Source organism: Cavia porcellus, unplaced genomic scaffold (genome assembly GCF_034190915.1).
Source record: "Cavia porcellus strain 051 isolate PalLab524CR breed Dunkin Hartley unplaced genomic scaffold, mCavPor4.1 scaffold_30, whole genome shotgun sequence".
Taxonomy (NCBI): Eukaryota; Metazoa; Chordata; class Mammalia; order Rodentia; family Caviidae; genus Cavia; species Cavia porcellus.
Genome location: NW_026947513.1, coordinates 28,541,276 through 28,565,592, shown reverse-complemented (window position 1 = coordinate 28,565,592; position 24,317 = coordinate 28,541,276). Strand labels below are relative to the sequence as shown.

Genomic DNA, 24,317 nt, shown 5'->3' with positions numbered 1-24,317 from the left:
AACTGAAAGAGTTCATGACTACAAAGCAATCTTACAGAGAGTACTAAAAAATATTTTAGAGAAACATAAGGATGACCTTGATTCCAGATCAGCAGTGGAAGGAAATCTCCAAAGAAGACAAACAATTGAATGAAAGGAAAAGTGGAGGGCCAACAACAGGAGGACAGTAGTGCAGAGACAAACCAATGTAGGCTGGTTGTAACCATTAATGTAGAGGGGCTCAGGTCAGCAATAAAAAGAAACACAGGGAGAATGGATCAAGAAACAAGATCCATGGATATACTGTACAACAGAAACACATTTAATGGGAAAGGAAATTCATAGACTGAAAATCAAAGGAGAGAAAACAATTGTTTCATGTGACAGGAGACCAAAACAAGAAAAGAAAAAGGAAAAGCAAGAGTACCTTGCTCATCAACTGCAGGTTGGATAAGAAAGATATGGTATGTTCACACAGTGGAAATATAAAGTAGAATAATCTCGTCTCCTTTAAGTAAATGGATGCAATTGGAGATCTTGTTCATGGCTGAAACAGTTCAAACTCATATGCGTGAACCCCAGCATAAGAAACAGAAGGAGTTAATGGATACAAAAGCAAAATAGTTAATGTAAGAATAAAGGGGAGGAAATATCTGGGAGGGAAAGGTGGAAACTACTGACATTATTGTCTTATTTTCTTACTACCTTATTTTGAACTCTTGTATTACCTAAAAAATCTTGTTTAGGATTGGCTTTGTTCTGTCTTGTTTTGTTAAGATTCCATGCTGTCAGATGGTAGGGGCAGCTATTTTGAACATAATGGGATGCACTATGGTTATCATGGTTTATTATTATATTGCTTTGAAATCTTATACTGCATTCATTTGTTTCAAAGTTTTATTCCGTTTTGTTTGATTTTATTTTGTGTAATTGTATGAATACCTATTTTAAAGAATACAAGATATTCTGGTAGCCATTGCTGATTTACTATCATCTTGCTTTGAAGTCCTACCATGCTTTTTTTCTTCTGTTTTGATTGGTCCTATTGTGTTGTGGTTTATTTTATTTTATTATTTGTGATGGCATAGAAAAATTTTTTGAGGAAAATGATATTATAGTAGTCATTGTTCATTTCCTGTTATTTGGTTTTGAAAACCTGTAATGCTTTCATTCTTTTGAATGGTTTTATACTACACTGCTATGTTTGATATTAATGTGTGTGAAGCTATGCTCAACTATTTCGAAGAAAAGAGACATTATGGTAGCTACTGCGGATGTCCAGTTGTCTGGTTGTGAAGTATTCCGTTGCTTGAATTGTTCTGTTCTGATTTGCTTTGTTCTGTTCTCTTTCAGTTTATTCTTTTTAAAATTAAAGATTACAGAATGGGAAGACAGATCAATAATCGAACATGAAACAATGAACAAAATATCTGAAATCTAAAAGAAAGCCACGTAGCAACAACTTCACAGAGGAGGTGCTGAAACGTGAAAGGAAATCAGTGTGATTTGCTTCAAATATGAGTATGTTATTGGATTTAAGTAAATATGAGAAAATGAATGCTTTATCAAGAACAAATTGTAGAAAATGAAAAGAAGCAAAGAAAATGGATCAAGAAAGAAAAGAAAGTATGAATAGGAACAAACCCAGTGGTTTTTCACTCCTGACACATAGCATATATGCATGAGCATGTGTACATAAAAAATAAAACACACGCTAAATTAACTTGCCTGGAAAACATGCAGAGAAAAGACAAAGAAGTACATTCATGTGCAAAGAATGGTTTAAATCAAGTCAATGTATTCTACTTAAATGTTTTGTTATAGAATTACTCATTCACAATGCAAGTGCTTGAGAACTTTCTTTGTGCATCAAAATTCTGGACATATAATAGTATCAACATTGTAATGCTAGACAGTGTATGCTTTTTCAGTGTCCTGGGGGAGATGGATTGTAAGTGTGCACTCAGATCTGTTGGTTAATGTCCTAAGATGTGTAACTGATATTAGGACAAAAGCCGGTCACTGTGAAAGAGAATTAAAAGAAATGAAGAAGGACCTCTCTATCCAAGATCATCATAGACTCTGAGGGTCACATTGAAGCTGTGACATGGAGCATCACAGTCAAGTCATGCAAAGAGCCAGGGACAGACCAAAGTTCTTTCAGGCCAACAGCACAGGCACACAGGTGAGGAAGGGGCCCCGGAGAATGACATGAGATGAAAGAGGAGTGGAGGCAGCACCAAGACAGGAAAGGCAGTGAGAGCCAGGCCAAAGAAGCTAGAACTGTTTTCTAAGTGCAGTAGGAGGACACCAACAGCTTTCAGCCAGGAATGACTTGACACAGAAAGACATGCTTTATGCGTATTTCCTACTTGGAAACTGAACTGAAGTTGATCAAGGATGGAGCCAGGGAAGCTGGAAGATGGAAGACAACTGTGTTGGGCAAAATGTCACAGCTTCAAATTTGAGTAGTGGTAGTGGAATAGAGAAAGGAGGAGTGTGAAAGAAGCTTTGGAAGTAGATCCACTGCATGTTCTCTTAGACAAAACACAGAGATGAACGAAAACAAGATATACAACCAGAACCCAGGCAAAACAATCTGGCAGTCTTTCATTATCTGGGGCTTTTCCAAACCTAGGAAGGCCTGTCCTCGTCAACCCTATGTAATGCAACGGAGTCATAACCCAACTGGAACCCAGCACAGTTCAAGCTGTGGAACCTCCTTACCCGGGCGGGTTGCTCATTGCAGCGCAGGTAGTACTGGGCCTGTAAAAGATAAGAGGAGTAAGAGGGGAGAAGGAGCTAGCTGCCGTAAAGCCTGGGAACAGACCCTGCAGTTAAGGATACAGTAATAGAAACAGAGAGTAAGGACCACTCTGGGCTAAGTAGTTATACTTGGAATCTTTATGCAAGAGTCTAGTTGTAACTATGTAGTAGGTATATCTATGTAGTACCTATACTGCAAATTTGCTCTATGAATTACCCTTACAGAGCAAGGCATGATGGCTCATGCCTATAAAACCAACAGTATGGAGACTGAAGGAGGAGGATCACTATGAGTGCAATGCTAACCTGGACCACACAGCAGGTTGAAGGCAACCTGAACTACATAGTAAAACCTTCTCTCAAAAATTAAAACCTAAAAACTAAGGAGCTGAGGATTTAGCTCAGGAGCATAAGCACCTGCCTTGCAAGCAGGCGGCCATGAGTTTGATCCTCGGTACCAATAAAAAAGAAAAAGACAAAAATAAAAAATAAAAAACCTAAAAACTAAATTACTCTTCTCAGGGGCTTTGGTGGCCACCTATTCAGGACCCCACCTAGAAATCCAGGAGTTATTATTGTTCTCTTTATTTCCAGTAAAATTCGCCTCACCTATTCCGTCAGTTCTCAACTTCATTCCTCAATGTTGTAGAAACCATGAACTGGGCATATCCAACAGGTCGGAAGTCACATTTCTATTTCTACCTGCTCCCATTATTTTACCAAATGTCCCCAACATGATCCTTGCCTTGGACACAGGCCTAAAGCCATAAGGCCAAGTAACCATGGATTAAAATCATGAGCCCAAATAAATATTCCTCCTTTTAAATTTTTTCTCTAGTGATTTTGTCACTGTGATGGAAATCTAACACAAATCCTCACCTGAATCATGAAGCAGACTCAGAACGAATGGGAATAAAACTGGCTACCAATTTCATAGATCACAACAAGTAACAAAACAACTGCTAATTCCATTTGACCCCTTCCTCCTCTGCTACTGATTTCAGGCACACTATGTCTCCCCTTTTTTGAACTCTGTCACATCTGTCTCATTACACATTTACACTGTAAAGTACTTGAGGTTAAGGATTTGTTTTGTCCTAGCAACAAAAATAGAACATGTCACATGAGATCTTTTTAATAATGAAACATTGCTGCTGATCACCACCACCACAAGGCCCCTTCTTCTGTGCACCCAGTGTGCATCAAGAGAGACAGACAGATCCACATCTTCCTGCTGTGCACTGCCACCAAAGGACAGATCCTAAAGAGGCCAGGGTGAGCAGACAGGAGCAGCAGATCCGTCTTCACCCTCAAGCATCTGCCACCCTAAGGCTCCTTCTTGCAGGCAGCCAGCAGGAGGAGGGACACAGCCAGATAAGCCCTGTGCATCTGTGAGCCACAATTGCAGGTCTTCAGTTCCCTCAAGCAGCCATCATCCACTAGCAGAATCCGACAAACACACTCCTCCGTGTCTGAAACTATTGTGGGAGTCCCAATGTAGGCACACAGGCTGAGAAGCAGCCTCACCTACATGCACCCCTGATCATCAGCAAAACCACAGTGTAGGTGCATAGGTGTGGAGAAGCTTGCTGCCTGCCCTTCTACCTCCCTGTAAACCTGGAATTAGAGGAACCCAGGTGACTGTCTCATCCCGCTACACTGCTGGGACCCACAACCAGCTTGTCTAGAGGAACCCCAGGAGAATGTGAAGACAAAGGAGAAAAAGGCAAGCTCAGACCTCTGGCCCACACAGCGTAAGTCTGGGAAATACCACCATGGAAGAAAATGTAAGTCACACACCTGAAATATCTGAGAGGATAGCAACTAAAGTAAGGAAACAACTTCATGAGATTTTAAAAGTAGTCAAATCAGAAATAATGTCTCAGGTTAAGGATGAAATCACAAATATACTTAAAGAACTGTTCAGCAGGTCTACAGAAGAGAGGGTCAATAAACAAGAACATAGAAAGTGATGGAAAACTTGAATGAATGTAGAAAGGAATTACAATGCATGAAACAGATTCAAAGAGAGATGCAGGAAATCTAAACATTCAATCAAAAGCTAGTAAAAGTGCTTGAAAGAGATTGAAGATAGACTTTGAAACCGATAAGACAGGATTGCAACTAGTGATAATGAAAGGAAAGATCTCTTAAAAATAACCCGGAATCAGGTAATAACAAACCAATAGTTGCAAGATGCTGTAAAGAAGCATAACTTAGGAGTGATAGGTGTAGGTGAAGAAGCAGGGGTCAACACAAATGACATTAAAAGGGTATTCACAGAAGTAATAGAATAAAACTTCACACGCATGGAAAATGGATCTGGCATGCAGATTAAGTGAGGATTAATATAGGATTCCAAATAGTCGTAACCAAAGTAAATGTATACCCAGTCATATAATAATCAAGATGCCAGAAATTCAGCGCACGAAGAGAATATTAAAAGCTGTTAGAGAGAATACATCACCTATAAAAAAAAATCAGAATTACAGCAGACTTATCAACACAAATCATCAGGTCAAGAAAAGTTTGGAGAGAAGTTTTTCAAACTCTGAAAGAATACAATTTCCAACCCAGATTGATCTACTCTGAAACACTGTCTTTCAAAATTGATGGAAAAATACATGATAAAGAACAACTGAAGGAATTCATGACTAGCAAACCAATCTTACAGAGAGTACTAAAGGATATTCTAGAGAGACATAAGGATGACATCGATTCCAGGAACAGCAGCAGAAGAAAATCTCCAAAGAAAACAGGCAACTGAAGAAGGGAGAAGTGGAGGGCCAACAACAGGAGGATAGTAAGGCAGAGACAAACCAATGTATGCTGGTTGTAACCATTAATGTAGAGGGGCTCAGGTCAGCAATAAAAAGAAACACAGGGAGAGTGGATCAAGAAACGAGACCTATGGATACACTGTGCACCAGAAACACATTTAACGGGAAAGGAAATGCATAGACTGAAAGTCAAAGGAGAGAAAACAATTTTTTAATGTGACAGGAGACCAACACAAGAAAAGAAAAATGAAAAGCAAGACTGCCTTGCTCATCAATTGCACACTGGATAAAAAAGATATGGTATTTTCACGCAGTGGAAATATAAAGTAGAATAATCTCAAGTCTCCTTTAGGTAAATGGATGCAAATGGAGATCATGTTCATGGCTGAAACAGCTCAAACTCATATGTATGTACCCCAGCATAAGAAACAGAAGGAGTTAATGGATACAAAAGCAAAATAGTTAATGTAAGAGCAAAAGGGAGGAAACGCCTGGGGGGGAAAGGTGGAAACTACTGACAGTTTCTTATTGTCTTATTTTGAACTCTTGTACCTTTAGCACAAGTTTGTTGGTCTGGCTTTGTTTTGTCTTGTTTTGTTAGATTCTATGCTGTCAGATGGTAGGAGCAGCTATTTTGAATATAATGGAATGTACTATGGTTATCATGGTTTATTATAATATTGCTTTGAAATCTTACACTGGTTTCATTCATTTGTTTCACTGTCTTTTTCTGCTTTATTTTGTGTAAGTGTATGAATACCTATTTAAAGAATACACCATATTCTGGAAGCTATTGTTGATTTACTATCATTTTGCTTTGAAGTCCTACCATGCTTTTGTTCTTCTGTTTTGATTGTTCCTATCGTGTTGTGGTCTATTTTATTTTATTATGTGTGATGGTACAGAAAAAATTTTTTGAGGAAAATGAGATATTATAATAGCATTGCTCATTTCCTGTTACTTGGTTTTGAGGTCCTATAATTCTTTCATTCTTTCGAAGTTTTATACTACACTGCTATGTTTGATGGTCCTGTGTGTGTAGGTATGCTCAACCATTTCAAAGAAAAGAGACATTATGGTAGCTACTGTGGATGTCCAGTTGTCTGGTTGTGAAGAGTTGGGTTGTTCGAATTGTTCTGTTCTGCTTTGCTTTGTTTTGTTCACTACGGCTTTATTCTCTTTAAAATTAAAAATTACAATACGGGAAGATGAATAAATAATGAAAAATGAAGGAATGAATAACATGCCTGAAATCTAAAAGAAAGCCAAAGTAGCAACAACTTCACAGAACAGTTGCTGAAATGTGAAAGGAAATCAGTGTGATTTGCTTCAAATATGAATATGTTATTGATTTTAAGTAAATATGAGAAGATGAATACTTTATCAAGAATACACTGCAGAAAGTGAAAAGAAGCAAAGAAAATGGATCAAGAAAGAAAGGAAAATATGAATAGGAACACACCCAGCGGTTTTCACTCCTGACACATAGCATACATGCATGAGTATGTACATAAAACTAAACATACATTCCAAATCCACTTGCCTGGAAAACATGCAGTGAAAAGAGAAAGAAGTACATTCATGTGCAAAGAATTGTTTAAATCAAGTCAATATATTTTAGTTAAATGCTTTGTTGTGGATTCATTCATTCATAATGCAAGTGCTTGTGAACTTTCTTTGTACATCAGAATGCTGGACATATAACAGCGTCAACATGGCAATGCTAGACAGTATACGCTTCTTGGGGGAGATGGATCATAAGTGTGCACTTAAGTCTGTTATTTAATGTTCCAAGATATATAAGTGCTAGTAGGATAAAAGCAGGTCACTGTGAAAGAGAATTAAAAGAGAAATGAAGAAGGACCTCTCTATCCAAGATCATCACAGACTCTGAGGGTCACACTGAAGCTGTGACATGGAGCATCACAGTCAGTCACGCAAAAAGCCAGGGACAGACCAAAGTTCTTTCAGGCCAACAGCACAGGCACACAGGTGAGGAAGGGGCTCCGAGGAATGACATGAGATGAGAGAGGAGTGGAGGCAGCATCAAGACAGGAAAGGCAGTGAGAGCCAGGCTAAAGAAGCTAGAACTGTTTTCTAAGTACAGTAGGAGGACACCAACAGCTTTGAGCAGGGGTAACTTGATACAGAAAGACACACTTCATGTATATTTCTTATGTGGAAACTGGACTGAAGTTGACCAAGGATGGAATCAGGGCAGCTGGAAGATGGAAGACAACTGTATTGGGGAAAATGTCACAGCTTCAAATTAGAATAGTGGAGAATGGATGAGTGTAAAAGAAGCTTTGGAAGTAGATGCACTGCATGTTCTCATAGACTGGACACAGACATAAAGGAAAACAAGATACACAACCAGAACCCAGGCAAAAAAAAAATCTGGCATTATTTCATTATCTGGGGCTTTTTCAAACCTGTGCAGGCCTGTCTTCATCAACCTATGTAATGGAACTGAGTCAGAACCACACTGGATCCCCACAAAGTTCAAGCTGTGGAACCTCCTTACCCGGGCGGGTTGTTCACTGCAGTGCAGGTAGTACTGGGCCTGTAAAAAGATAAGAGGAGTAAGAGGGAAGAAAGAGCTGGCTGTCATAGAGTCTAGGAACAGACTCTGCCAATTACAGTAGAGTAATAGAAACACAGAGTAAGGACCACATGGGCTAATTAGCTATACATGGAATTCTTTATGCTAATTATAGCTGTATCTATGTGTGGTACGTGTATCTATGTACTACGTACACTGCAACTTTACTCTATAAAGTATCCTTAAAGAGCCAGGCATGGTGGCTCATTCCTATAAAACCAGCACTCTGGAGGCTGAAGGAGGATCCCCTATGAGTGCAAGGCTAACCTGGACTGCACAGCAGGTTGAAGGGAAACTGAACTACACAGGAAGGGCCCCTCTCAAAAATTAAAGCCTGAAAACTAAATTACTCTTACAAAGGGCTTTGGTAACTACCTATTCAGGATACCTCCTAGAAATCCAGGAGTTATTGTTGTTCTCTGTATTTCTAGTAAAACTCTCCTAACCCCTCTCTTCAGTTCTCAACTTCATTCCTCAATGCTGTAGAAACCATGAACTAGGCACATCTGACACCCACCAGGCCAGAAGTTACTTTTCTATTTCACCACCCCTCCCATTGTTTTGCCACATGTCCCCAGTATGATCCATGGACTGGACACAGGCCTAAAGAAATAAGGCCAAGTGACCATGGATTGAAATCATGAGCCAAAATAAATTTTCCTCCTTTTAAATTCTTTCTTTAGGGTATTTTATCACTGTGACGGAAATCTAACACAAATCCTCACCTGAATTATGAAGCAGATTCAAAGCCAAGGGGATAAGCAGTTGCTATCAATTTCATACATCACCGTAAGAAAATAACTCAAAATTCCATTTCACCCTTTCTCCTCTGCCACTGATTTCAAGCACAGTATATCTCCCCTTTTTTGAACTCTGGCACATCTATCTCATTGCATTTACACTGTACAGTACTTGAGGGTAAGGATTTGATTTTGTCCTAGCAACTAAAATAGAACATGTCACATGAGATCGTTTTAATAATGAAAAATGGCTGCCGAGTGCCACCACAACCACAAAGCCCCTTCTTCTGTGCACTCAGTGTGGGTCGAGGGAGATAGATAGATCCACCTCTTCCTGCTGTGCCCTGCCACCAAAGGCCACACCCTGCAGGCAGCCAGCATGGGCAGAGAGAAACAGCAGCTCTGCCTTTACCCTCAGGGAGCTGCCACCATAAGGCTCCTTCCTGCAGGCAGCCAGCAGGAATAGGCACACACAGCCAGGTAAGCCCTGTGCATCCATCGACCAACATTGTTGGCCCATGAGTCCCTCAGGCAGCCATCATCTACTAGCAGATTCCGACAAACACACTCTTCCATGTCTGCCACTAGTGTGGGAGTCGCAGTGTAGACACACAGGCTGAGAGAAGCAGCCCCACCTACAGGCACCCCTGATCATCAGCAAAGCCCCAGTGTAGCTGCAAAGGTCTAGAGAAGCCTGCTCCATGCCCTGCTATGGCCCTGTAAATCTGGAATTAGAGGAACCCAGGTTCCTGTCCCATCCCTCTATGCTGCCTAGGGGCAGCCAACACAGGAAGGACCTGGGGCCCCACAACCAGCTTGTTGAGAGAAACCCAGGAGAATTTCAAGATGAAGGAGCAAAAGGCAAACTGAGACCTCTAGCCCACACAGAATAAGTCTGGGAGATACAGTCATGGAAGAAAACGGAAGTCACACACCTGAAATCCCTGAGAGGATAGCAACTGAAGTAAGGAAACAGCTTCATGAGATTGTAAAAGCAGTCAAATCAGGAATAATGTCTCAGGTTAAAGAAGAAATCACAAACACACTGAAAGTATTGTTCAGCAGGTCTAAACAAGACAGAGAACATAAAGAGGAGCATAGGAAAATGATGGAAACCTTGAATGAAGGTACAAAGGAATTACAATGCATGAAACAGATTCAAAGAGAGATGCAGGATATTAAACATTCAATCAAAAGCTGGCAAAACTGCTTAAGATAATGAAGATAGACTTTCAAAACTGATAAGACACAATTGCAGCTCATAAACATGAAAGGAAAGATCTCTTTAAGAATAACCTGGAATCAGGAAATCACAACCCAACAGCTGCAAGATGATGCAAAGAAGCATAACTTAAGAGGGATAGGTGTAGATGAAGAATCAGGGGCCAACACAAATGAAATTAAAAGGATATTCACAGAAGTAATAGGAGACAACTTCCCAAACATGGGAAATGGATCTGGCATGCAGATAAGTGAGGCATATAGGATTCCAAACAGCCATAACCAAAGTAAATCTATATGCAGACATATAATAATCAAGATCCCCGAAATCCAGCACAAGAATAGAATATTAAAAGTTGTTAGAGATGGGGCTGGGGATTTAGCTCAGTGGCATAAGTACTGCCTTGCAAGCAGGTGGTCATGAGTTCGATCCCCGGTACTGATAAAAAGTTTAAAAACAAAGAAGTTGTTAGATATAATAGACCATCTATAAAAGAAAACCAATCACAATCACAGCAGACTTATCAAGTCAAGAAGAGTTTGGAGTGAAGTGTTTCAAATCCTGAAAGAAAACAACTTCCAACCCAGATTGATCTACCCTGAAAACCTATCCTTCAAAATTGACGGAAAAATACATGATAAAGAACAATTGAAGGAATTCATGACTAGCAAACCCATCTTACAGAGAGTACTAAAGGATATTCTAGAGAAGATAAAGGTGACATGGTTCCAGAAACAGCAGCAGAAGAAAATAACCAAAGAAGACAGGCAATTGAAAGAAGGAAAAAGCGGAGGGCCAACAACAGGAGGATAGCAGGGCAGACACAAACCAATGCATGCTGGTTACAACCATTAATGTAGAGGGGCTCTGGTCAACAATAAAAGGAAACACAGGGAGAGTGCATCAAGAAACAAGATCCATAGATACACTGTACACCAGAAACACATTTAACTAGAAAGGAAATCAGAAACTGAAAATCAAAGGAGAAAAAACAATTGTTTCATGTGACAGGAGACAAAAAGAAAAGAAAAAGTAAGAGTCACTTGCTCATGAACTGCCGATTGGATAAGAAACATATGGTATGTTCACACAATGGAAAGTTACCCAGATATAAAGTAGAATAATCTCAGGTATCCTTTAGGTATAGATGGATGCAATTAGAGATCATGTTCATGGCTATGCATCCTAGCATAAGAAACAGAAGGAGTTAATGGGATCCAAAAGCAAAATAGGTTAATGTAAGAGCAAAGGGGAGGGAATACCTGGGAGGGAAAGGTGGAAACTACTGTCAGTATCTTGAACTCTTGAATTGTTTAAACAATCTTGTTAGGTTTGGCTTTGTTCTGTCTTGTTTTGTTAGATTCTATGCTGTCAGATGGTAGGGGCAGCTATTTTGAATATAATGGAATGTATTATGTTTATCATGGTTTCTTATTATATTGCTTTGAAGTCTTATCCTGCTTTCATTCGTTTGGTTTTATTTAGTTTTGTTTGACTTTATTATGTGTAATTGTATGAATACCTATTTTAAAGAATACAAGACATTATGGTAGTCATTGCTGATTTACCATCATTTTGCTTTGAAGTCCTACCATATTTTTCTTCTTCTGTATGACTGTTCCTATCATGTTGTGGTTTATTTGATTTTATTATGTGTGATGGTATAGGAAAAATTTTGAGGAAAAGGAGATATTATAGTAGCCATCATTCCTTTTCTGTTATTTGGTTTTGAAGTCCTATAATGCTTTCATTCTTTTGAATGGTTTTATACTGTACTGTTATGTATGATATTAATGTGTGTAAAGGTATCGTAAACTATTTCAAAGAAAAGAAACAATATGGTAGGTACTGCTAATGTCCAGTTGTCTGGTTGTGTGTGTTGTGTTGCTTGAATTGTTCTATTTTGATATGCTTTGTTCTTCTCTCTATGGATTTATTCTCTTTAAAACTAAAAATTACAAAAGGGGAAGATAAATAAATAATGAACAATGAAAGAATGAATATCATGTCTGAAATCTTAAAGAAGGCCAAGTAGCAACAACTTCACAGAACACTTGCTGAAACGTGAAAGTAAATCAGTATGATTTGCTTCAAATATGAGTATGTTTTGGGTTATAAGTAAATATGAGAAAATGAATGCTTTATCAAGAAAAAATTGTAGAAAATGAAAAGAAGCAAAGAAAATGGATCAAGAGAGAAAGTACGACTAGGAATACACCCAGTGGTTTTCACTCCTGACACATAGCATATATGCATGAGCACGTGTACATAAAAAATAAACACACGCTAAATTCACTTGTCCGAAAACATGCAGAGAAAAGACAAAGAAGTACATTCATGTGCAAAGAATTGTTTAAATCAAGTCAATGTATTCTAGTTAAATGTTTGGTTGTGGATTTACTTATTCATAATGCAAGTGCTTGCAAACTTTCTTAGTACATCAGAATGCTGGACATGTAATAGCATCAACATGGCAATGCTAGACAGTGTATGCTTTTTCAGTCTCCGGGGGAGATGGATCATAAGTGTGCACTCAGGTCTTTTGGTTAATATCCCAAAATGTGTAAGTGCTAATAGGACAAAAGCAGGTCTCTGTGAAAGAGAATTAAAAGAGAAATGAAGAAGGACCTTTCTATCCAACATCAGCACAGACTCTGAGGGTCACATTGAAGCTGTGACATGGAGCATCACAGTCAGTCACGCAAAGAGCCAGGGACAGACCGAAGTTCTTTCAGGCCAACAGCACAGGCACACAGGTGAGGAAGGGGCCCCGGAGAATGGCATGAGATGAGAGAGGAGTGGAGGCAGCACCAAAACAGGAAAGGCAGTGAGAGCCAGGCCAAAGAAGCTAGAACTGTTTTCTAAGTACAGTAGGAGAACACCAACAGCTTTCAGCCCTTGTGACCAGATACAGAAAGACATGCTTTATGTATATTAGCTATGTGGAAACTGGACTGAAGTTAAACAAGGATGGAATCAGGGCAGCTGGAAGATGGAAGACAACTGTGTTGGGCAAAATGTCACAGCTTCAAATTAGAGTAGTGGTAGTGGAATAGAGAAAGGAGGAGTGTGAAAGAAGCTTTGGAAGTAGATCGACTGCATGTTCTCATAAATTGGACACAGAGATGAACAAACCCAAGATACAAAACCAGAATCCAGGCAAAAATTCTGCAGTCTTTCGTTATGTGGGGTTTTTCAAACATATGCAGGCCTCTCTTCATTAACCCTATGTAATTCAGCTGAGTCAACACCAAACTGGCTCCCCACAAAGTTCAAGCTGTGGAACCTCCTTACCCGCGTGGGTTGCTGATTGCAGTGCAGGTATTACTGGGCCTGTAAAAAGATAAGAGGAGTAAGAGAGGAGAAGGAGCTGGCTGCCATAGAGCCTGGGAACAGACCCGGCCAATCAGGATGTACTAATAGAAACACAGAGTAAGGACCACACTGGGCTAAGTAACTATACTTGTAATCCTTTACGCTGATTATAGCTGTATCTATGTATTAGGTGTATCTATGTAGTACCTACACCACAACTTTGCTATATAAATTGCCCTTACAGAACCAGGCATGGTGGCTCATACCTATAGAACCAGCACTCTCAAGGCTGAAAAAGGAGGATCACTATGAGTGCAAGGCTCACCTGGACCACACAGCAGGTTGATGGCAACCGGAACTACATAGTGAGGCCCCCTCTCAAAAATTAAAGCCTAAAAACTAAATTACTCTTACAAAGGGCTTTGGCAACTGCCCATTCTAGACCCCTACTAAAATCCAGGAATTAGTGTTCTCTTTATTCCCGGAAAAGCTCTCCTAACCTTTTCCTTCATGTCTCGATTTCAGTCCTCAATGTTGTAGGAACCATGAACTTGACACATCTGACATCAAACAGTTGAGAAGTTATTTTTTATTTCACGCCCTCTCCCATTATTTTACCACATGCCCCCAATACGATCGTTGGCCCAGACGTGGCCTAAAGCAACAAGGCCAAGTGACCATGGTTTGAAAACATGAGCCAAAATAAATTTTCCTCCTCTTAAATTCTTTCTCTAGAGTATTATGTCACCGTGATGGAAATCTTACACAAATCCTCACCTGAATCATGAAGCAGATTCAGAACCAATGTGATGAGGTGGCTATCAATTTCATAGATCACAACCAATAGGAAAAAATACCTCCAAATTCCATATCTCACCCTCCTCCTCTGCCACTGATTTCAAGCACAGTATGTCTCCCTTTTTTTGAACTCTGTCACATCTGTCTCATTACATTTACACTGTAAAATACTTGAGGGTAAGGATTTGATTTTGTCCTAGCAACTACATTTGAACATGTCACGTGAGATCTTTTTAAAGAATGAAAAATGGCTGCTAAGTATCACCACCACAAGGCCCCTTCTTCTGTACACCCAGTGTGGGTCAAGGGAGACAGACAGATCCACCCATGCCTGCTGTGCCCCACCACCAATAGGTCACATCCTGCAGGCAGCCAGCATGGGCAGAGAGAACCAGCAGATCCACCTTCACCCTCAGGGAGCTGCCACCATAAGGCTCATTCCTGCAGGCAGCCAGCAGGAGCGGGGACAGACAGCCAGGTAAGCCCTGTGCATCCATAGGCCACCATTGGAGGCCCTTGGTTCCCTCAAGCAGCCATCATCCAATAGCAGAATCAGAAAAACACACTCCTACATGTCTGTAACCATTGTGGGAGTCCCAGTGCAGACACAGAGGCTGAGAGAAGCAGCCCCCATGCACCCTGATCATCAGCAAAGCCACAGTGCACCTGCATAAGTCTATAGAAGCATGCTGTATGCCCTGCTACCTCCCTGTAAACCTGGAATTAGAGGAACCAGGTGCCTGTCTCATCCCACTACACTGCTGGGACCCCACAACCAGCGTGTTGGGAGGAACCCCAGGAGAATGGCAAGACAAAGGAGAAAAATGCAAACTCAGACATCTAGCCCACACAGTCTAGCCCACAGTTTGGGAAATATGGTCATGGAAGAAAACGGAAGTCACTCACCTGAAATCTCAGAGAGGATAGCAACTGAAGTAAGGAAACAGCTTCATGAGATTGTAAAAGCAGTCAAATAAGAAATAATGTCTCAGATTAAAGAAGAAATCACAAACACTCTGAAAGTACTGTTCAGTAGGTCTAAACAAGACACAGAACATAAAGAGAAGCATTGGAAATTGATGGAAACCTTGAATGAAGGTACAAAGGAATTATAATGCATGAAACATTCAAAGAGAGATGCAGGAAATTAAACATTCAATCAAAAGCTGACAAAATCGTTTGAAAGAGACTGAAACTAGACTTCTAAACCTTTAACACAGGATTGTAGCTAGTGATTGTGAAAGGAAAGATCTCTTAAAAATAATCTGGAAACAGGAAATCACGACCCAATAGCTGCAAGATGATGCAAAGAAGCATATTCTAAGTGCAATATGTGTAGATGAAGAATCAGGGTTCAACACAAATGTAATGAAAAGGATATTCACAGAAGTAATAGAAGAAAACTTCCCAAACATGGGAAATGAGTCTGGCAGGCAGCTAAGTGAGGCATATAGAATTCCAACTAACCATAATCAAAGTAAATCTACATTCACACATATAATAATCAAGATCCCAGAAATTCAGCACAAGAATACAACATTAAAAGCTGTTAGATAAAATAGACAGATCAACTACAAAGAAAACCCAATCAGAATCACAGCAGACTTATCAACATAAACCATCAAGTCAAAAAGACTTTGCAGTGAACTGTTTCAAACCCTGAAAGAAAACAGCTTCCAACCCAGATTGATCTACCCTGAAAACCTATCTTTCAAAATTGATGGACAATACATGTTAAAGAACAACTGAAGGAATTCATGACTAGCAAACCAATCTTACAGAGAGTACTAAAGGATATTCTAGAGAAACATAAGGATGACCATGGTTCCAGAAACGGCAGCAGAGGAAAATCACCAAAGACAGGCAATTGAATGAAGGGATAAGTGGAGGGCAGAGACAAACCAATGTATGCGGGTTGTAACCATTAATGTAGACGGCCTCAAGTCTACACTGCAGTACAAACAAAGACAAGGAGAATGGATCAAGAAATAAGATCCATGGATATACTGTGCACAAGAAACACATTTAACTGGGAAGAAAATTCATAGACTTAAAATCAAAGGAGAGAAAGCAATTGTTTCATGTGACAGGAGACCAAAAAAAAAATAAAAAGCAAGAGTACCCTGCTCGCTTCTGGGAGAACATGGCAGACAGCAGCAGCTACAGAGGCTCTCTGAAAGACCTAGCTTAGAATCCAGGAATGGTGCGGAGTGAGGAATCCTAAGCAAGAGGAGATATGCCCTGCTGACCCAAGAACGAACTGGGCTGAGAGAAACCAACTGGGAATGCAATCCTGGTGCTATAACAGGAACAGATAAAGCCTCAGTGTGGAAGCTGGTGCCCGCGCCATTGGAAGCCCCGATTTGGGTTTCCTGCCACCACAGCTGCGTCTGAATCGGCTCAGCAGGGAGAGAGACGCATGAAAGCTCTGAGAATGGGAATCAGTGAACAGAGTTGAGAGGGGGAAGGGCAGGGAGCCGTGCATCGACCTGCAGTGAGTGAGAGAAACTGGGACTCTTCCACAATCTAGGAGGCTCCAACAGAGGACATTCTGGGACCGGGCAGACTTGCCGAAACAGGGTGCTGTGGTGACTTCAGTCACATATCCCCCTCTCAAGCGGGATTGGTGAGCAGTGCCTAGCTTATGTGACCCTGCTGGCTGAGACCCAGTAGGCTAGCACAACCCAGGTCCCAGCACCTGAAGGTGAGCTGGAGGGGCGGGCCCCGCATAGGCTGCCCAGTCCGTAACTCCCTGGAGCGCTGCAGTGGGCAGGAACACCTAGCCGGCGCAATTCAATCAGACTGTGGCCAACAGGGAAGGAAACTGGGCCTCCTATATACGCTTGCATATATAAGGAACAAAGAATATGGGAAGAGGGAGCAACAAGAAAGGCCCCTCGGCCCCGAATCCTGAGAAACAGGCAATAGCAGACACGGCACCAATAGACATAAAGCACTATCTCCAGAACCTCATAGACGAGTTCAGGAATGAAGTTATTAATGACCTGAAGCTAGACATAAGCAGAATAGTTAGAGAAATGCTAAGCACCACCCAAGAAAAAACAGATGGTGGAATGGAAGAACAGAAAAAGAGGGGAGAATTGTTTGATGGAGAAAATAGACAAAGCATAGAATATGTGAAGCAGGTTCAAAGAGATTACCAGGAAACTAAAAACTCTATCAAAAGTTGGCATAACAGCTTGAAAGAAACTAAGGATAGATTATCTGAACTGGAGGGCAGATTTGTAATACGGGAGCATGAAATGAAAAACTTCTTAAAAATAACAAAGAAACAAACAGCAATAATACAAAGACTAGAAGATGATAAGAGGATCTATAACTTAAGAATTAAGAATATAAAAGAAGAGGTAGGGACACAAACAAATGAACTACAAAAGCTACTCGCAGAAATAATCCAAGAGATTTTTCCTAATTTAGCAAAAGGTAAAGATACTCAGATGTATGAAGCATTCAGGACCCCAGCCACCTACAACCCAAAAAGAGCTACACCCAGGCATATAATAATCAAAATACCAGAAATCCAATATAAGAACAGAATATTAAAAGCCATCAGAGACAAGAAACAGATCAAGTACAAGGGAACACCCATCAGAATTACAGCAGACTTCTCAGCACAAACCATCAAATCACGAAGAGCGTGGGGGGAAATAATTCAAGCTTTGAAAGATAATAACCTCCAGCCAAGATTGATACATCCTGCACAACTATCCCTGGAAATTGATGGAGAAACAAGGTGCTTCCAGGATAAAGAGGAACTAGGGGAATTTGCAACCACCAATTCAACTCTACAGAGAATACTGCAGGACATTCTAAAAATGAAAAATACAAAGAATCCAGAAATAGTGGCAGAGAGGCCACAATGAATGGAGCAGAAAACAAAATGAAGACAAACTGACAACTAATGACAGAAAAAGAGCTCAACAGAAATGAGGCAGAAAAGATTGGATGATAGGAACAGCTATTTTGGAGAAAACGACATCATAATAGGTAATGCTGATTTAGTATCATCTCGTTTTGAAGTCTCATCAAGCTTTTGTTCTTCTGTCTCCATTGGTCTTAACATGTTGTATCTTACTGGATTTTATTATATGTGATAGTATAAACAAAAACTTTTATAGACAAAGAGATTATACAGAAACCATTGTTCATTTTCTGTTAGTTGATTCTAAATACCCTGTAATACTGTCATTCTCTTGAATGGTTTTACATTGTTTTGATATATTTGATGCTACAGTATACGAAGTCATACTCAAAGATTTCAAGGAAACAGACAATATGGTAACTACTTTTATGTCGGGATTATCTTGTGGTGAAACACTGTTTTGCTTAAATGGTTATGTTTTGATCTGCGCTGTTTTGTTGTTATGCCCTCTTTTATCTCAATCTCCATTTTATTATTTACTTTTTTATTTTTATCCTTTTAATTAAGGGAAAAATAAATTTAAAAAATAGTAGGATATATTATAGTAACCCACTTTGATTTACTATTAACTTGATTTGAAGCCCTGTATTGCTCTCACCATCTTGTTTTGACTGATGTTCCTCTATTCTGTTTTGCTTCATAGTACCAGGTTCGAAAGTTTAGGCAACAGTTGCGAAGATAGTGGGATTCATTGTGACGCCCATTCTGGTTGACCATTATCTACTTTTGAAGACCTGTAATGTCTCCAATGTTTTGGTTTTGTTGGTTTCGTTCTTTACTGTTTTGTTCAATTCTATTATAACTGATGATATAGGCAGTTCTATTAGAGATAGCGGGAGGCATTATGGTAACCATTGTTGATCACCTTGTATTACGTTTTTACATTATCTATTATGCCCACCCTTTCAATTTGACCCACTCTGTTCTGTTATGTCACATTTGGTTTTACTCTCTTTCAAAAAAAGTAATAAGAACTGTGGGAGCAATAAAACCCAAAATGTGTAATAGTCATTGTACAAAAGAGAGGAAAAGTGCTCTAAACAATATAACTGCATGTATATTTAAGTGTATAAGATAGACAATTATATTACTGAGTTTTGTTGGATCATTGAACAGAACAGTTTGGTCTCACTGTTTGAATATCTAACTATGTAAGCTTTAATTTTGTAACTTGAACAAATATTTCTAAGATGACAGTATGTAATCCATTAACTAGTGATTTCCTACTGTTTTTTTTCTGAAATTCTGTATAACTTGTACCCTTTTTCTGCTTTTTTTTTTTCTTTTTCTCCTTAAATAAAATTTAAAAAAAGAAAAAGAGTATCTTGCTCATCAACTGCAGATTGGATAAGAAAGATATGGTATGTTCACACAGTGGAAAGCTACCCAGATATAAGGTAGAATAATTTCAAGTCTCCTTTAGGTAAATGGATGCAATTGGAGATCATGTTCATGGCTTAAACAGTTCGATCTCACATATGTGAACTCTAGCATATGAAACAGAAGGAATCAACGGGATCCAAAAGCAAAATATTTAATGTAAGAGCAAAGGGGAAGAAATACCTGGGAGGGAAAGGTGAAAACTACTGTCAGTTTCTTATTGTCTTATCTTGAACTCTTGCATTGTTTACACAAGTTTATTTGGTTTGGCTTTGTCTGTATGGTTTTGTTAACTTCTATGCTGTCAGATGGTAGGGGCAGCTATTTTGAATATAATGGGATGTATTGTGGTTATCATGGTTTCTTACTATCTTGCTTTGAAGTCTTATAATGCTTTCATTCATTTGTTTGATTGGTTTTATTCTGTTTTGTTTGATTACGTGTAATTTTATGAATTCTTATTTTGAAGAATACAAGACATTATGGCAGCCATTGCTGATTTACTGTCATTTTGTTTTGAAGTACTACCATGCTTTTGTTCTTCTGTTATGATTGGTTCTATGCTGTTGTTGTTTATCTTACTTTTTTATGTGTGATGGTACAGAAAATTTTTTTGAGGAAAATGAGGTATTATAGTAGCCATTGTTCATTTCCTGTTTCTTGGTTTTGAAGTCCTATAATGCTTTCATTCTTTGGAATGCTTTTAGACTATACTGCTATGTATGATATTAATGTGTGTGAAGATATGCTCAACTATTTCAAAGAAAAGAGACATTATGGTATCTACTGCTGATCACCAGTTTTCTGGTTGTGTGTGTTGTGTTCTTGAATTGTTCTGTGCTGATTTACTTTGTTCTGTTGTCTTTTGCTTTATTTTCTTTCAAATTAAAAATTACAAAATGGGAAAATAAATAAATAATGAAAGAATGAATAACATGTCTGAAATCTAAAAGAAAGCCACGTAGCAACAACTTCACAGAGCAGTTGCTGAAACATGAAAGGAAATTAGTATGATTTGCTTCAAATATGAGATTGTTGTTGGTTTTAAGTAAATATGAGAAAATGAATATTTTATCAAGGACAAATTGTAGAAATTGAAAAGAAACAATGAAAATGGATCAAGAAACAAAGGAAAGCATGAATAGGAACAAACCCATGGGTTTTTCACTCTTGACACATAGCATATATGCATGAGCACGTGTACATAAAAGTAAACACATGCTAAATTCACTTGCCTGAAAACATGCAGAGAAAAGAGAAAGAAGTACATTCATGTGCAAAGAATTATTTAAATCAAGTCAATGTATTCTACTTAAATGTTTTGTTGTGGATTTACTTACTCACAATGCAAGTGCTTGCGAACTTTCTTTGTACATCAGAATGCTGGACATACAATAGCATCAACATGGCAATGCTAGACAGTGTATGCTTTTTCAGTCTCCTGGGGCAGATGGATCATAAGTGTGCACTCAGGTCTGCTAGTTAATGTCCCAAAATGTGTAAGAGCTAGTAGGACAAAAGCAGGTCACTGTGAAAGAGAATTAAAAGAGAAATGAAGAAGGACCTCTCTATCCAAGATCATCACAGACTATGAGGGTCACACTGAAGCTGTGACATGGAGCATCACAGTTAGTCATGCAAAGAGCCAGGGACAGACCAAAGTTCTTTCAGGCCAACAGCACAGGCACACAGGTGAGGAAGGGGCCCTGGAGAATGGCATGAGATGAGAGAGGAGTGGAGGCAGCACCAAGACAGGAAGGGCAGTGAGAGCCAGGCCAAAGAAGCTAGAACTGTTTTCTAAGTGCAGTAGGAGGACACCAACATCTTTCAGCCAGGAATGACTTGACACAGAAAGACATGCTTTGTATATATTTGCTATGTGAGAACTGGACTGAAGTTGATCAAGGATGGAGCCAGGGAAGCTGGAAGATGGATGATATCTGTGTTGGCGAAAATGTCATACCTTCAAATTAGAGTAGTGGTAGTGGAACAGAGAAAGGAAGAGTGTGAAAGAAGCTTTGGAAGTAGATCCACTGCATGTTCTCATAGACAAAACACAGAGATGAACGAAAAGAAGATACACAACCAGACCCCAGGCAAAACAATCTGGCAGTCTTTTGTTATCTGGGGCTTTTTCAAACCTGTGCAGGCCTGTCCTCATCAACCCTATGCAATGCAACTGAGTCAGAACCAAACTGGCTCCCCACAAAGTTCAAGCTGTGGAACCTCCTTACCCAGGCTGGCCGCTCATTGCTGTGCAGGCAGTACTGGGCCTGTAAAAGACAAGAGGAGTAAGAGGGAAGAAGGAGCTGGCTGCTGTAGAGTCTGGAAACAGACCCTGCCAATTAGGATACAGTAATAGAAACAGAAAGTAAGGACCACAATGGGCTACAACTCAAGAAATTCACAGGAATGCAGCCAGCATCCTCATGTATGCATCTTTCAGATGGTTCTGGAGGGGAAATGTCTGTGCAGTGATAGGTTAGCTATCCGACTGCTCCAAATTTGAACTTTCCACCACTCAAACCAAAGTTCTGTTAGACAGATGCAAGCTGCTTCGTCTTTCTTTCCTCTCCTTTCTCTTAATTGTTCTATTTACCTGACCTTTACCCTTTGTTTTGGTTGATATCTGGCTATCCCTGCAAAACCTCATGTGCTCAAATGTGGGGCAAAGTGGGTCACCTTGGGCATGAACCAAAAGGTTGTCTCCCTCCCCAGTTTAGCCTTGACTGTCTCTCTCTACTCCCTGGTTGCAGTGAAGTGACGGGTTCTCCCCTGCCATGCTTGCCTGCCTCAAAGCTCAACAACTTCAGGCTGAAATCTGCACCAAAGTAAATCTCTACTTCTTTAAACCTGGGTGCTGGAGAGTGTGTGGCGGTGGTGGAGAAAAGTAACAGAGATACTTTCTTAAAATCCTTCCCATTCTGTGTGTTGTTAAAATTTTTCTTCACAACTAATAGATTTTCAACTAACAGTTTTTACGTGTTCCTGAACATAGGCCAATAAGGGGCTCTGTGGGGCTAGGGAGTCGAGGGACCACAGGTAGAATAACATAGACATCCTTTCCCAAACTCAGACACTGACTCTCAACTCTTTCTTTCTCGTTGTCTCTCTCTCTCTTTCACACACACACACACACACACACACACACACATACACACACACATGCACACATGCACACACCCACATACTATGTTACTTATTTGAAAATTTTAAATAAGCAGCATTATTTTCCTTCCAAATTTAGACCAATTCTTTTTGGAAAAGATAACTTGCATTCCTCTTACTTGTCTTGGAGCTGGTTGATTTGACTACGGGTTGAGCTCAACTTGAAGTTTAATTGTTGGGCGTCTGGATCCCGAAAGCAGGGTTCTTTCTGTTTGTCTCTATCGTATGTGTCCTGGAAAGATACACAAATCAAAAAGCAGTCTGAATACATAAAATGACATGGTGGATTGCAAAACACTGTTCTGAGAAAAGGAAGTCAGACACGAAAGAGCACATAATGTATGGTTGCATTTACATGAAGCTCAAAATTAATTTAGAATGACAAGGATCAAAAGAGTAGTTGCCCTGAGGGTGCCATGAGGAATGCTCTGGAGTGACAGAAGTGTTTATCTCTAAATAAGGGTATGAGTTACATGGACGTATGCATGTGTCAAAATTTATCAACCTGTGGATTTTACTGTGTACACATAACTTGACTTTTAAAAGACTTTCAAATATTATCCTCCATCTCTCTACCTAGAATAACACGCACAATGAGTGAAATTCTGAGAAATAAATTCTAAGGGGAAAGAAGTGTTTCATGATAACTGACATCTATAGAGTACTTACCATGTACCTCTGCAAGTAATTTTGCATGCTTCTCATATTTAATTCTCACAACAACTCAATTATTAGGTCATCAAAATCCGTTTGAGAAATCCTTTTAAGGAAACTGAGTATAGAAGGTTGGACCCCTACCCAGAGCCATGGGGTAGGGGCTGGTTTTCTGTCCAATGATCTACAACTGGGAATCCTTTGACCATTATTCTTGCACTTTCCTACTCTAACTATTTCAATGTTGCTAAAGAATTTATGTAAATCAATTTAAACATTTAAAAGTAAAGCAACTGAACCCACCTGTATTCTCAGCACTCAGGAGGCTGAGGCAGGAGGATCACTGCATTTAAAGCCAATCTGGACTATAGTGAATTCAAGGATAGCCTAAATTACATAATAAAACTCTGTCTCAAGAAATAAATGAAAGAAAGCAAAGGAAGAAAGAATAACAAGAAAGGAAAGTAATTGATTGCTATCCTTTGGATATGGTTTGAGTGCATTTCTCTAGTGTGCCCTCAGTGTGGTGAGGTGAGAGCTGATACAAAAACTTTAAAGAGATGAACCTAATAGAAAATAATTAAGTCACTGAGGGCACTGCCCCACCAAGGAATTAATGTAATTCTCATGGAACTCTACTTAGTATTTGAAAGAGCTGCTATATTATAAGAACAAGTCTGTTCCATGCATGCTGGCTTTCTGTCTCACCTTATAATCTCTCCCACCAGTGCAGTCTCCTACTGGTGGGATGCCATCCACCACGAGAGCCAGCACCATGTTATTTGGACTTTTAGCTCCCAAAACTGTGAGCAAACTAAACCTCTCTACATATTACTCAACCTCAAGTATTTTGTAGTGACAACAGAAAAGCCTTGTATGTGAATGTTTTGTTTACCCAGACACTGGGATCCTGATGCTTAAGCAAGGTATATATAGTGTCTTTCTAGTCTCTCCTCCAATTGTTTGATGC

The 24,317-nt window shown here is 39.6% G+C and overlaps 1 protein-coding gene across 44 annotated transcripts in view; it reads right to left on the bottom strand.

Annotated features, from left to right (window-relative positions):
• The window catches only part of Spata18 (spermatogenesis associated 18), a 68,719-nt gene that overhangs the window by 28,911 nt on the left and 15,491 nt on the right, over nt 1–24,317 (bottom strand). For 5 of the 44 annotated variants that reach the window (XM_063240593.1, XM_013154381.3, XM_063240578.1 and 2 more), the window contains 5 exons: nt 22,813–22,925; nt 21,760–21,798; nt 13,384–13,422; nt 8,050–8,088; nt 2,707–2,745 (listed from right to left, as the gene is read on the bottom strand). In XM_063240593.1, the coding sequence (XP_063096663.1) occupies nt 2,707–2,745; nt 8,050–8,088; nt 13,384–13,422; nt 21,760–21,798; nt 22,813–22,925 (269 nt within the window). Of the gene's footprint in view, nt 1–2,706; nt 2,746–7,957; nt 8,089–13,383; nt 13,423–21,759; nt 21,799–22,812; nt 22,926–24,317 lie in introns of those variants that run through there. The other 39 variants (XM_013154382.3, XM_063240585.1, XM_013154387.3 and 36 more) reach the window with 18 other exon arrangements.